Source organism: Papio anubis, chromosome 16, assembly GCF_008728515.1.
Source record: "Papio anubis isolate 15944 chromosome 16, Panubis1.0, whole genome shotgun sequence".
In the NCBI taxonomy this organism is placed as follows: Eukaryota; Metazoa; Chordata; class Mammalia; order Primates; family Cercopithecidae; genus Papio; species Papio anubis.
In genome coordinates this window covers 14,632,196-14,646,143 of record NC_044991.1, presented here as the reverse complement: position 1 = coordinate 14,646,143, position 13,948 = coordinate 14,632,196, and the positions used below count along the sequence as shown (strand labels likewise).

The window sequence follows — 13,948 nt, the reverse complement described above, 5'->3', positions numbered from 1 at the left end:
ATAGCTGTATAGCACTACACTGCATTCTTTTAAACGAGGTGTGCATAGCATAAGACCAGGGTCAGACTTTCAGGACAAGTACTACCAACTCCCTGTAAGCTTTGCCAAAGGGCAGACTTCCAGAAGTTCCAACAAAGTCCTCAAACCCACTGTGCCAGCCACTAACAGTGACCATGTTCCTGGAAGCTTGTATATGAGGAGCAAACCAATGGGTTAAGCTTTGTGGATATTGGGAGCCACCACAAAACATCTTTCAATTTTGCCAGTTTTCACTTTGAAATCACACATTCCTACTATCTTACCCCCTAGAAACTAAGAAACAGCAGGTGAAAGCTGTCAAAGCCACATATTCAGACTGATTAGGGGACAAGCCAGTCTGATTAGGGGACAGCAACCTCATTTGCAGATGCTTTTGCAGGTGAAGGAGAAGCTGAATAAGGAGAAATTTAATGGCGGTAGGTGGCTAAAAAAAGATCTACAATTCCTGCCTTTTACCCGAAATTATTACCCACCCTCCCAAGAATTTTTGTGGACCACTGAACTGAAGAAGGAAAAGAAAAAAGGAGAAAACAAACTAGGCTGAAAGTGTGACTGTATAAAAATCCCCAAGAGGATGAATTATGAAACTAAACTCCACGCAACAGGGCTAACTATGCAAGTTGCTTTTCCACTTGCCTAATGGCCCAAGACAAATAGAGCAGGGCCATCCAGGAGTCCCAACAACTTCCAGGAAAATGGAACCAACATCCTCCTGTCTCAGAACAAGCCACATACCCCTGAAAGTAACCCCTAAGTGAAATCCATATAGATCTGCTTTGAAAATCACTCTGGCTGGCAAAAATTAAGGCCCACTCCTTCAAACAACTGCCAATTTGTACGGGAAAAAGCTCATTTAAAAAAAAAAAAGCAATTGAAAAAAATTCCTATGAGCCTCTGTCCAAGAGTATTTCAACTCAAGCAATTGCTGCAGGCCACATTCAGACACCCCCAGTCTCCCCAGAACTACACCCTGTCTGTAGTTCCTCTAGTTTTACTCACGTAGCTTCTGCCTCCACCCCAATCCCCAGAGCTAGGAGAGTTCCACAGCCACACCACCCATCCCTCATGATAAATCACGCTTTGCTTGTGGTATTTCCAATTAGAATCTGGCAAAATCAATGCAGCCAGAAAAAATAAATAAATACATAAACAGTATGCCTCCTCAAAAACCACATGCCTGGAATAAAATATCCAATACCCTGTGCAAAATCTCTCTTCTTCAACAAAGGAGAAACCAAGGAACCAGACTATACATGGGAAAAATCCCACATACCAAGGTGTTATCTGGGGACCTAAGTCCCTGAGAAAACCCACATCTTATGGTTGAACACACCCATGTGGAAGTCTAAACCTCAAAGGCTGTTTTCCACCCTTGGGAAAACAGGTTTTTAAGCAGTTATTCAATCATTATCATTTGACAATTCAAGAATGTTGTCTACTTCATAAGTGGTATTTATCATGTGTCCTGTGCCTTGAATTTTTGGCAGAAATTTCTAGATGCCACGTAAGTGCAGGACTCATCAGAAGGAAGTGATATATTACAGGCTGCTCTCTCTCATTCCCTTCTCAGAATTCTCTTTATTCACTGAGACCAGAAAAGGCCAGAGGCACTATGAAGTATAATCATTTGCAGCTAAAGGTCCCCTACTAAACTGGCTGGAACAGGCAAGGATTATACAGGACCCCAAACCAGAAGCTGAAAGTGAAGTGGGAGGGGAGAACAACAGCCAGAGAGAATTCTTACAAAATACTTCTATGAATCTCTCGCCAAAGCTGAGATTTAAAGAAACAATATCAAACTTCCTTATTTTCAAACATATCCAATAAGAGTGATGTGAAAAATACCATGTATTGTGAAGGGTCTCCGCTTGGTATTTTCCCCAGATCCATAAAAACAAGCTATAGTGCCAGGCACGTGGCTCACGCCTGTAATCCCAACACTTTGGAAGCCGAGGCAGGCGGATCATGAGATCAGGAGTTCGAGACCAGCCTGGCCAACATGGTGAAACCCTATCTCTACTAAAAACACAAAAATTAGCTGGGCTTGGTGGCGGGTGCCTGTAATTCCAGCTACTAGGGAGGCTGAAGCAGGAGAATCGTTTGAACCCGGGAGGCAGAGGTTGCAGTGAGCCGAGATCATGCCACTGCACTCCAGCCCGGGTGCCAAGAGCAAAAACTCCATCTCAAAAAAAAATAAAAAATAAAGCTATAGTATCTGACGAAATTCACTGGTTGAGAAGGGAAAGGTTAAGGCCTCCAGTTGATCCAATAGTTCTCACCCCAAATGGTGGTAATGCATGTGAACTGCTACACTCCAGAATCCTGCAGCAGCACTGTAAAAAGGTAAATCAACAGCCTGCTCCAGTGAACTGGAACAGGTTGGCTCTAATTGCCCCTCTCACTTGTGTGGTTCCTCTTTTCTCCTTAACCACACTATCACAAAGGAGCTTTTTACACATACACACGTGCACTCAATTAATATCTGAACACAGGAAACTAAATATCAGGTTGCCATGCCTACCCAACACATTCAGCAGTTAAATTCTACCCCAGCTTCTGTTTTCAGAGCCCCCTCTCTCACCTTTAACCCTGATATCAATGAAAAGATCAGGTAACATCCACATATCACACAACATGCCGTCTTCACAGAGGATGGAAAGCAGACCAACCGCCAGACCCCCCAGGGAAAATCTGGATAAACAATTAAAGCCATCTGCAGACCCCAACTGAGAAGCAGGAAGACAAAGTTCAATTTAACAAAAATGGACAGCTTCTTGACTACTTGGGCCCAGGCATGGTGCTAAATCCTACAGACTCCTAAAGATCTCACAGTCTGGGTAAGCGTGGTGGGGCAGATATCCAATCAGGTATTAATCTAAAAAGTCCTTTAACAGAGCTATAGACATGATGTCTTGGAAGACAGCAGGAGTGCAGGAGTGTGGGAGACATGGGAATAGTCACAAAAGGCATCCAGGAGGAATCAATATCCAAACTCATTATTAAAGATTGAGCCTTACAAATGTGGGGGTAGAAGAGATGAAACAGGAACTTTGAGTAGAAGGAAAAGGAATAAAAGCACAGAGGTATTCATTAGCTGGGTGGCACCATATGCTCAGAAAACCATAAGCTACTGGACATGGACTTGGAGGTGGAGTGTAGAAAGAGACGGAGCTTGAAAGTTACACAGAAGTCAGGCCAAACAAGATAATAGACAATCCTAAAATCAAACACAAGCTTTCAAAAGATTTTAAGTGAGAAGTAACAAATTGGCTCTTTTATTTTATTTCTGAGACAGAGTCTCACTCTGTAATCCAGGCTGAAGTGCCTTGGTGCGATCGCTCACTGCACCCTCCACCTCCTGGGTTCAAACAATTCTCCTGCCTCAGCCTCCCAAATTGCTAGGATTACAGCATGCGCCACCATGCCCAGCTAATTTTTGTATTTTTAGTAGAGATGGGGGTTTCACCATGTTGGCCAGGCTGGTCTCGAACTTCTGACCTCAAGTCATCTGCCCGCCTCGGCCTCCCAAAGTGCTGGGATTACAGGCGTGAGCCATCGCACCTGGCCAGATTGGCTCTTTTAGATAGATCACTGTGTCAGCAGTCTGGAGAGCCGGTTTGAAGAAACTGAAAAGGGACCACAAGAGACAACACAAAGGCATCCCAGCTCAATTTCCATAGACAAAATGACAACAAAAAGTGCCACGTTTGAACCAACATATTTAACAAAACTTATGAAATTTGAAACACAGTATTTTCACTGTTCCTGCATTCTAAGTACCACTAAAACAGCCAGTGAATCTGTCACCCACCCTCCTAGCAGAGATCCCACGGGTTCTAGGAAATCCATGTCCCCACTGCAGACACTGTGATACCGGCAGTGGTCCTTTTACTCCTTAGCAAAGAATTGTCTCCCCTTCCTCTGACAAGAGAGACCACAATGACCAGGTTCATTCCGCTCCTCCACCCTGGATGATGAGCAAATGAGGTTTCCCCTTTAACACACTGCTCATCTCTAGTAGTTACCAACTCTGGCACTTAATCAATCAGAAGCACGTTAGCCACTCCATGCAGATTAAACAGTAAGCAGGAAGTTAGTGCTGCATAGCAGGATATAAGGAAAGCAAGAAATAAACATGTAGTGCTGGGTTCCTTGATAGGCACTTTAAAGAATCCCAGTTCTCATTAGAGTGGTTTATAAGAGTATATGTTAATTCTCCCAGTTCACAGATGTGGGAGCAGGAGCTCAGAGATGCTGAATAGCTCATTCACTTGGTAAATGGAGAAGCCAGGATTCGAATCCCAATATAAGAAGCTCTAAATGGTGCTTCCTTACTACACCATATTTCAAATATATATGTATAACAAATATGATTACATATTAAGATTGGTAATAAAAATATCTCACCGTTAAAAACAGAGAAGAGATTCATGGATAGGAAGAATCAATATCATGAAAATGGCCATACTGCCCAAGGTGATTTATAGATTCAAAGCCATCTCCATCAAGCTACCAATGACTTTCTTCACAGAATTGGAAAAAACTACTGTAAAGTTCACATGGAAACAAAAAAGAGCCCGCATTGCCAAGATAATCCTAAGCCAAAAGAACAAAGCTAGAGGCATCATGCTACCTGACTTCAAACTATACTACAAGGCTACAGTAACCAAAACAGCATGGTACTGGTACCAAAACAGAGATATAGACCAATGGAACAGAACAGAGCCCTCAGAAATACCACCACACATCTACAACCATCTGATCTTTGACAAACCTGACAAAAACAAAAAATAGGGAAAGGATTCCCTATTTAATAAATGGTGCTGGGAAAACTGGCTAGCCATATGTAGAAAGCTGAAACTGGATCCCTTTCTTACACCTTACAGAAAAATTAATTCAAGATGGATTAAAGACTTAAATGTTAGATCTAAAACCATAAAAACCCTAGAAGAAAACCTAGGCAATACCATTCAGTACATAGGCATGGGCAAGGACTTCATGACTAAAACACCAAAAGCAATGGCAACAAAAGCCAAAATAGACAAATAGGATCTAATTAAACTAAAGAGCTTCTGCACAGCAAAAGAAACTACCATCAGAGTGAACAGGCAACCTACAGAATGGGAGAAAATTTTTACAATCTACCCATCTGACAAAGGGCTAATATCCAGAATCTACAAAGAACTTAAACAAAGTTGCAAGAAAAAATCAAACAACCCTACCAAAAAGTGGGCAAAGGATAGGAACAGACACTTCTCAAAAGAAGACTCTATGTAGCCAACAGACACATGAAAAAATGCTCATCATCACTGGCCATCAGAGAAATGCAAATCAAAACCACAATGAGATACCATCTCACACCAGTTAGAATGGCAATCATTAAAAAGTCTGGAAACAACAGGTGCTGGAGAGGATGTGGAGAAACAGGTACACTTTTACACTGTTAGTGGGACTGTAAACTAGTTCAACCATTGTAGAAGACAGTGTGGCGATTCCTCAAGTATCTAGAACTAGAAATACTATTTGACCCAGCCATCCCATTACTGGGTATACACCCAAAGGATTATAAATCATGCTGCTATAAAGACATATGCACACATATGTTTACTGTGGCACTATTGACAATAGCAAAGACTTGGAACCAACCCAAATGTCCATCAATGATAGACTGGATTAAGAAAATATGGCACATATACACCATGGAATACTATGCAGCCATAAAAAAGGATGAGTTCATGTCCTTTGTAGGGACATGGATGAAGCTGGAAACCATCTTTCTGTGCAAACTATCACAAGGACGAAAACGCAAACACCACATGTTCTCACTCATAGGTGGGAATTGAACAATGAGAACACTTGGACACAGGGTGGGGAACATCACACACAGGGGCCTGTCGTGGGGTTGGGGGAGGGATAGCATTAGGAGATATATCTAATGTAAATGACAAGTTAACAGGTGCAGCACACCAATATGGCACATGTATACATATGTAACAAACCTGCACATTGTGCACATGTATCCTAGAACTTAAAGTATAATAAAAAATAAAATTAAAACAGAGAAGGGACATATATCTTACAGTCTCAGATTAAGGGATCACTCACAATTAAACGATCACGACTGGAATCTCCAAATGTTACCAAAAAAAAGTCACTTCTGAGCATTAGTGACCAAAAAGTGTTCAGACTCAAATAATCAAAGCAATCTGGCTATCCTCCAGAGAAATGTATCAAATCCTCCACACACTTTCCCCTCAGAGCCCCTAAGACAAGATTTGAAAAAACTCATGGCTGACTGCTCACTCTCTTGAGTAAATGACTTCCCAAACTACTTTGCCCACCCAAATTACAGAAATGCGTCCAGGATTCACATGGCAGTTCTGATCCGATTTGTCCCAATCCTGGCTCAAGCAGCTTTGCACTACTTTCCTAACCAGATCAGCATCAGCCAATGGGTTTATTCAAGCTGATCTGTGATGGATTAGATAATGAAACCTTAGCCTTGGAAGCTGCCTGCTTGTATTGGGGTCGTAGAGGAGAAGAATAGGAAACTCAATACTCCTAGGGGCCACCTAAAACACCAAATGCGCTCACCATCCCTCACTCCATCTGTCTGCTCATGCTCCAATTACTGCCATTTCCTTCCAATCATGTCTGCGGTTCTTCCCTCCTGTCTTTGAAGGAAGTGCACATTCGCCCCAGAATAAAGATGTTTAGTATGCTTTACAAATGTATATCAACAAAAATTGAAAGAAATCTGCTTACTAAAATGACTGTCTTTTTCTACAAATTATTAAAGCCTGACATCAAACTGAAGGCCGGAGAGATGTTAAACTAGAGATTCACTAGCAACATTCTTGTTTATACAAAGTAGTATAACTCAATTTCTTTCTCAGCAGTCCTGTAATCTTGAGGCCTGTCTGCACCAGTCTGCTTTATAGCAAAATGAAAGTTAAATTTCTAGTTAGCTTCTGTTGTGTTCACATGTCAGTGTGATAGTGAAAAAAAAAATGACAGAGTAGCTAGAAAATGAGAGGCAGTTGGGAGACAAATTCAACTCAGGCTAATCTCTTGAGTCACCCCAAAGAATAATTCTACTCTGATTTCAGATCTGACTTTCTCCTTCTCAAATACATTTCCAGTTTTACATTTGCAGACTTCCTTGTGAGACATGGGGGAAAAAGGAACAATTTTTACATGACTGTGCCTCAGTTTCTCCAGCTACAATATTTACCACTTTGGTAGTATTATAGGCTTAAAGTCTGTGTCCCTCCAAATTTTCTATGTTGAAGCCCTAACTCCAGTGTAACAGTATTTGGAGGTAGGACCTCCAGAATTAGCTTTAGATTGGGTCATGAGGGTGTGAACTGTATAATAAAGGAGCGCCCTTATAAGAAGGGGAAGAGACCACTGACTCTCTCTCCCCAAGAGCACACACTGAGGAAAGGCCATGTGAGCACACAGCAAGAAGGTAGCTATCCACAAGCCAGGAGGTGGGTCATCACCAGACACGAAATCTGCTGGCACCTTGATCTTGGACTTCCCAGCCTCCAAAACTGTGAGAAATAAATGTCTGTTGTTTAAGCCACCCAGTCTATAGTATTTTGCTGTGGCAGCCCAAGGAGACTAGGACAGGGAGAGATGAAAAATTCAGTAATTTCAGTGAAATATTGTTCATTAAATTACTTGTAAGAAAAAAAAAAAAAGCACAACATTTTTATAACTCTTCTCAAACGGTAGCACCATGCTTAGTTGCAGCACCAAATACCCAAATGAGGGTACAAAGAGACATCCACTTATGAGGAAATAAACCCATAAATAAGCAAATAGGAAGATAAACTACTTCAATAAATACAGCATCTACAAAGCAACTTCAGGCTATCTGGAACCCCTTCCCTGAAACCTGAAAGAAAGTCATCTTACCACTAGAATCAGCTGGCTAATAGGAATAACTGCTGAACCTACTTGGCTAAACTGGATTTATGACTCTATGGTGAGAAGCAGTTACTCGGCCATATAATAATTATACCATATCAACATTTCACTGACATAAAGAATTCTGCTGAAAGCTGTAAGTAGTAAGGTATATCTTACCTTATACAGCAGCTGAACTCTTAGAAAACTGCACAAAAATAAAATTTTTGTGAATCAAATTGTTCACTAGAAAAGCTGACCAAAAGAATTCATTCCCCAGTATGTTTTATAGGGCCTAAATTTCATACATATCAGACTTAAAGTGAAATGAATCTCTAATAGCCCTACGAGTAACTCATTTAACTTCCCACCAAGTTTGAGTACAGTATTTCCAAGTGCTCTCTCTAACTACATTTCTCGAACTGTACATCAACTTTCCAGTTGAGTTTGTCACTTCTCTCCTACTCTAAGGTTCAGGTTTCTCTATTTCTATACTCTTTCCAGGGCTGCATCGACTCTTCTTCCACTTACATCACGTTTCTGTATACTGCCTTTGAAAGCACCGACCCTTCCTCTCTTTCTCCTAGGGTTCCTTCTGAGCCTAAGGATTATAAAAAAAGCTTCCGCTTTTTTTTTTTTTTTTTTTTTTTTTTTTTTGAGACGGAGTCTTGCTCTGTCGCCCAGGCTGGAGTGCAGTGGCCGGATCTCGGCTCACTGCAAGCTCCGCTCCCAGGTTCACGCCACTCTCCTGCCTCAGCCTCCCGACTAGCTGGGACTACAGGCATCTGCCACCACGCCTGGCTACTTTCTTGTATTTTTAGTAGAGACAGGGTTTCACTGTGTTAGCCAGGGTGGTCTCGATCTCCTGACCTCATGATCCACCCGCCTTGGCCTCCCAAAGTGCTGGGATTACAGATGTGAGCCACCTTGCCCAGCCTGTAATAAAAGCATCACAGACTCTCTGGAGTTTCCTAAACTCCATTTTGGTAAGAGATGATTTACTGCAAAGCTTAGTGATACAACTTAACAAGATTCAACTTTGGAACCTAATGCTTAGCACTACAGGTCCATTTAGTAAGTAGCCTTGGGAATGACTCCAGTAAGTGAACTTATTCTATAAAAAGGGGTGAATCCAAAGTGCCTGGAAAATTCTGTGATGATACCCTTACTCCGGAATTTCGTAATTTTTTCTTAACCCTTAACTATCTGTAAAAGGTAAATTTCAATTTCAATTTAACAGGCATTGAGCGCTTACCAAGTACCCAAAACTGTTAGGTATTACAAAGGATACATACAAAGGAAATATAGTTCCTATCCTTTAGAAGCTTACAATCTTAGCAGTGAAACAAGAATAATAAAACAATTAAGGGACAATAAAAGATGATGCACAACTAAGCATCAATATACCAGGAGGCAAGAGTAGGATCTGAATGGTGCAAACTAAGCTGTCAGAGAAAGCTTCACAGAAGGAGCTAGAAAACGTGTTAAGAAAACAGGCCAGGCGCAGTGGCTCGTGCCTGCAATCTCAGCACTTTGGGAGGCCAAGGCAGGCGGATTACCTGAGGTCAGGACTTCGAGACCAGCCTGGCCAACATGGTGAAATCTCATCTCTACTATAAATACAAAAATTAGCGGGATGTGGTGGCGCATGCCTGTAGTTCCAGCTACTCAGGAGGCTGAGGCACGAGAATTGCTTGAACCCAGGAGGCAGAGATTGCAGTGAGCTGAGATCACACCACTGCACTCCAGCCTGGGCAACAGTGAGACTCCACCTTAAAAAAAAAAACAAAAAACAAAAAACATGTACTTTAAGGCAAGCCCACATACCCAAAACACTGGCTACAATAAGATTTTTTTTTTTTTTTTTTTTTTGAGACAGTGTTTCACTCTTGTTGCCCAGGCTGGAATGCAATGGCGGGATCTCGGCTCACTGCAACCTCCACCTCCAGGTTCAAGTGATTCCCCTGCCTCAGCCTCCCTAGTAGCTAGGATTACAGGTGCCTGCCACCACGTTTGGCTGATTTTTTGTATTTTTAGTAGATAGGGGTTCCACTATGTTGGCCAGGCTGGTATTGAACTCCTGACCTCAGGCAATCCGCCCACCTCAGCCTCCCAAAGTGCTGGGATTACAGGCGTGAGCCACTGCACCCAGCTAAGATTTTTAAAGTGTGTATTTACATAGGGCCTATAGATACTTCTAAACCGCTGATATCATCTCCTAAGACTACCTGTCCCTGCTCACTCTGCTCCAGCTATTAATACATTGGTCTCCTGTTCTCAAACCAAGCAGTATTCTTTCTCAATGCCTCTGCGCCCTCACCTCCTCTACCTGAACCCTCTTTCCAAAAACATCTGAATGGTCCATTCCCTCACTTCACTCATAGGCCATCTATCAGAAAGCCCTTCCGTAACCATCTGCATTCTCTCCCTTCCCATCTCTCCCTTTCCCTGCTTCATTTTTCTTTTAGCCTTTATCACCATACAATTATAGTTGTTGATTTATTGCATGTCTCTTCCCATTCAATATTAGTTCCATGACAGCAAAGGTTTTTCGTTGTTGTTCACTATTGTATCTCAGGGTTAAAACAGTGCCTGGGATGTAGCAGCTGCTCAATAAATGTTAGTTCAATGAATAAACATTAAGTATATTCATGTAATACTCTCACACTTCTTTAAAAAAACTTTTCACCCATTTGTTTCCCCACATAGATTGCATGCACCTTAAGCACAGTGAACTGGACTTATATCTTTTAGAAGGTAACTTAGAAACCGGCCGGGCGTGGTGGCTCACACCTGTAATCCCAGCACTTTGGGAGGCCGAGGCGGGCAGATCACGAGGGAAATCATCTTGTACACATACTTTATTTTATAGCTAAGGAAAACAGAGGCCCCAAAATGAAAGATTTCTGCAGGCACTCAGCTAGTTGAAGGCAGGACCTAAATCAGTGATGATCTGAATACCTGTATGACATAGGGGAATGGACCTACAACAATGAGAATGCATAGAAGGCTGGGTGTGGTGGCTCACGCCTGTAATCCCAACATTTTGGGAGGCTGAGGTGGGTGGACCACCTGAGGTCAAGAGTTCAAGAACAGCCTGGCCAACCTGGTGAAACCCCCCCTACTAAAAATACGAAAAATTAGCTGGGCATGGTGGCACATGCCTGTAATCCCATCTACTCAGAAAGCAGAGGCAGGAGAATCGCTTGAACCCAGAGGTGGAGGTGGAGGTTGCAGTGAGCCGAGATCGTGCCATTGCACTCCAGCCTGAGCAAAAAAAAAAAAAAAAAAAATGTATAGAAAGAAAATAAACAAAGAACATCCACAAATACACAGAGTGAAAAAAGGATTCTCAGAGGGATAGTTCTCAGCTACCCCCAAGGACCTAACCACTCTTTCCTCTGCACACCCCTGTGAAGTCCCTACACATTGCTCCATTTCCAAATATCACTATCTTTAGCCAATTTGAAGGCAACCAGCAGATAATAGGCCCCAGGAGTAAATGAGGGAAAGGGATGGGGGTCTCACTATTAACTATGATTGACAGAAATGATAAATGAATACATACAGACATACACACACACACACACACACACACACACACAAAGTAGAACCTGCTCACCAGCACCTACATCCAGTCTTCCCTCCTTACCATCCAATATTAGCTCACCTCACCTGCAGTCTCCCATATTCCTGTCTTTTTTCCCATGGCCCTGAGCTTTTACTTCTCACAATCCCTCTACCTGACAGAGTTCTAATGGAAAATAAAAGCAGGCAAACAAAACAAAAGAATTCAAAAATAAACACCAAGAGGGTCACTTTACCTAAATCAACACAAGTAACAGGGTAAACTCTGCAAAGGAGACCAAGAAGCACACAACAAATACGCTAGGCTTAAGTACAGCTCCGTCCCTAACACAGGAAGTCAGGCAGAGGCTTGAAAAGCAGGGAGCAGAGCACAGGAAGTCTTTTAGCACTGCAGAGATTTCCAAGAGTGGTGTAATGGAGACAGCACAGGAATAGGAATTAGAAGACCAGGCTTCTGGTTCTAGTTTTACTATCAGCTAACTGGGTGGCCTTACCCAAGTCACTCATCTTCTCTGGACTTCTGATTCCCCATCTATAAAATAAGGTGGTTAAAACAAGCTGGGACTCGAATCTCCTCCAAAAAAAACAAAGATGAAAATTATTGACTCTCCTCCACCAAAAAGTGCACATCACCTATTATAAGTAAGAATCTTCCTAGTCTGTCCAGGTTAAGAACCCCTGGAAAAGATGTCTAGTCCTCCTAGCATCCTATGACTCTGAGAGAACTAGGCACATGTCTGCACAATTGCTGATAGGTGAGACTCACCACTTCATAGCAGTATTTTCTGGGCAGAGACCAAACCCTAAAACCTACAAAGGTTTCAAGGTCTTCCTCAAAACTATGAAGTCAACTGACATCATCAATACCTTTCCCATTCCCTACCCAAATTAACCACTTTTATCTTTGAATCCAGAATTGAGAATCCAGTCTTCTAATAGCCCTATAAATTTTTTTTTTAATAGCCCAGGACATTAAAGAGCTATTTTATGTCCTGGAGATGTAGAATGCAATTGGCAAAGAACAGGAGGGACATGTCTGGTGTCTCCCTTCAGACTCATTAGTATGCTCCACAAAGTTAATGAGACTGAGCACCACCGTGTCCCCACAACATTACCAAACTCCCTGTACTTCTCACACTCTCTGTGTGTTTTAACCCACAATCTCAGCCACATCCCCTCGGGGCTCTCTCGAGGAGTTTTCTTGCTTTTCACTCCTCTCCTTGAAATGCCACTTCTCTTCCCCATCCCAGCGTGTGCCCAGGGCTGCCAAAAGGTACTCCCTCTTCTTGGGAGGTTTCCCACGAGATCCCCTCTTCCTCGACTCCGTCCAGAGAACCCAGGATTTCCCGGCTTCCACTCCACCCCAGGGCACTAAGGAAGGATTTGAAGAAATGGAATCCATCTCAACCACGTTCGATTTCCCCCCAAAACCTATCCACTCGTCGTGCCTCCTCGCCCCTCAGGAATCAGGACCCACTCGGGCACACCAGGATCAGTCCTGCAACCTTCGTTCCTAGCCCGAGCTCGCCCCACCTTCCAACCAGGCCCCGACTGGTCGCCCCATCCCACCTCCAACCCAGGACCCCCGGAGGCCCTCCCTCTCTCCAAGCCCGGGAGCCCGGGGTCGCCCCTCACGCCACTCCCCCTCTCCCCCGCAATAACTGGGCGCCCCGTCCCGCGCGGTCACCTGCATCCCGCCGCCACCGTCGGCCGCCGCCTCCTCAGTGCGCGGCCGCTTGCTCAGGCCGGGATCGGCTCCGTCTCCTCCCGCTCCGGGCACCGGCAGCTCCAGCTCCGACTCCCGCTTCATGCCCCGGGCAGCGGCGCCGGGCCCGAGCTGAGGCGGCTGCTGCGGCTGGGCGCCCTCCGCCATCCGCCCGCGCCCCCCTCGCCTCCGGGAGCCGGGCGACCCGCGACAGGCCACCTCCCCCTGGGCCTCGGCCCCGACTGTCGCGACAGGCGGGCGCGCGCCTGCCCCCGCCCCCCGCGTGCGTGCGTGCGTGCGCGCGAGCGCGCGGACTCCGCGCCCCTCCGCGGCTCGCGCCCGCAGCTCCTCGCCTGGCCGCTCGCTCGCCCGCCCGCCCGCCGGGTTGTCCGCGCGGGGCCACTGGCGGGTCGTGACGGGCACTCGCTCGCACCCCCGCACGCACACGCGACACCCGGCCCGGCCCGCCGCGCCGCCCCGCCTCTCGCACTCCCGGAGCTCGCCCGCCGGCCGCGCGGGCTCACACTCTCCCTCACAACACGCCGGCCGAGGGAGGAAGGGGGCGGTCCGGGCTCCCAAGGCGTAGGGAGGGCTGTTTATTTGGGGGGAGGAGGGGCGCGAGGCAGGAACGAGCTGACTGGCCGGGATCCGCCGACCCGCCACTGTGGCAGCACCGGGAAGGCGGGGAGAGAGAAAGAAGGA

The 13,948-nt window shown here is 44.8% G+C and overlaps 1 protein-coding gene across 16 annotated transcripts in view; it reads right to left on the bottom strand.

Moving 5' to 3' along the window:
• RBFOX2 (RNA binding fox-1 homolog 2) overlaps window positions 1-13,520 on the bottom strand; it is a 359,885-nt gene extending 346,365 nt beyond the window's left edge. For 15 of the 16 annotated variants that reach the window (XM_009217191.2, XM_017945278.2, XM_017945280.2 and 12 more), the window contains exon 1: window positions 13,229-13,514. In XM_009217191.2, the coding sequence (XP_009215455.2) occupies window positions 13,229-13,414 (186 nt within the window). In that variant the 5' untranslated portion in view covers window positions 13,415-13,514. Of the gene's footprint in view, window positions 1-13,228 lie in introns of all 16 variants that reach the window. The other variant, XM_009217197.3, reaches the window with a different exon arrangement.
• Between the last annotated feature and the right edge of the window lie 428 nt (window positions 13,521-13,948).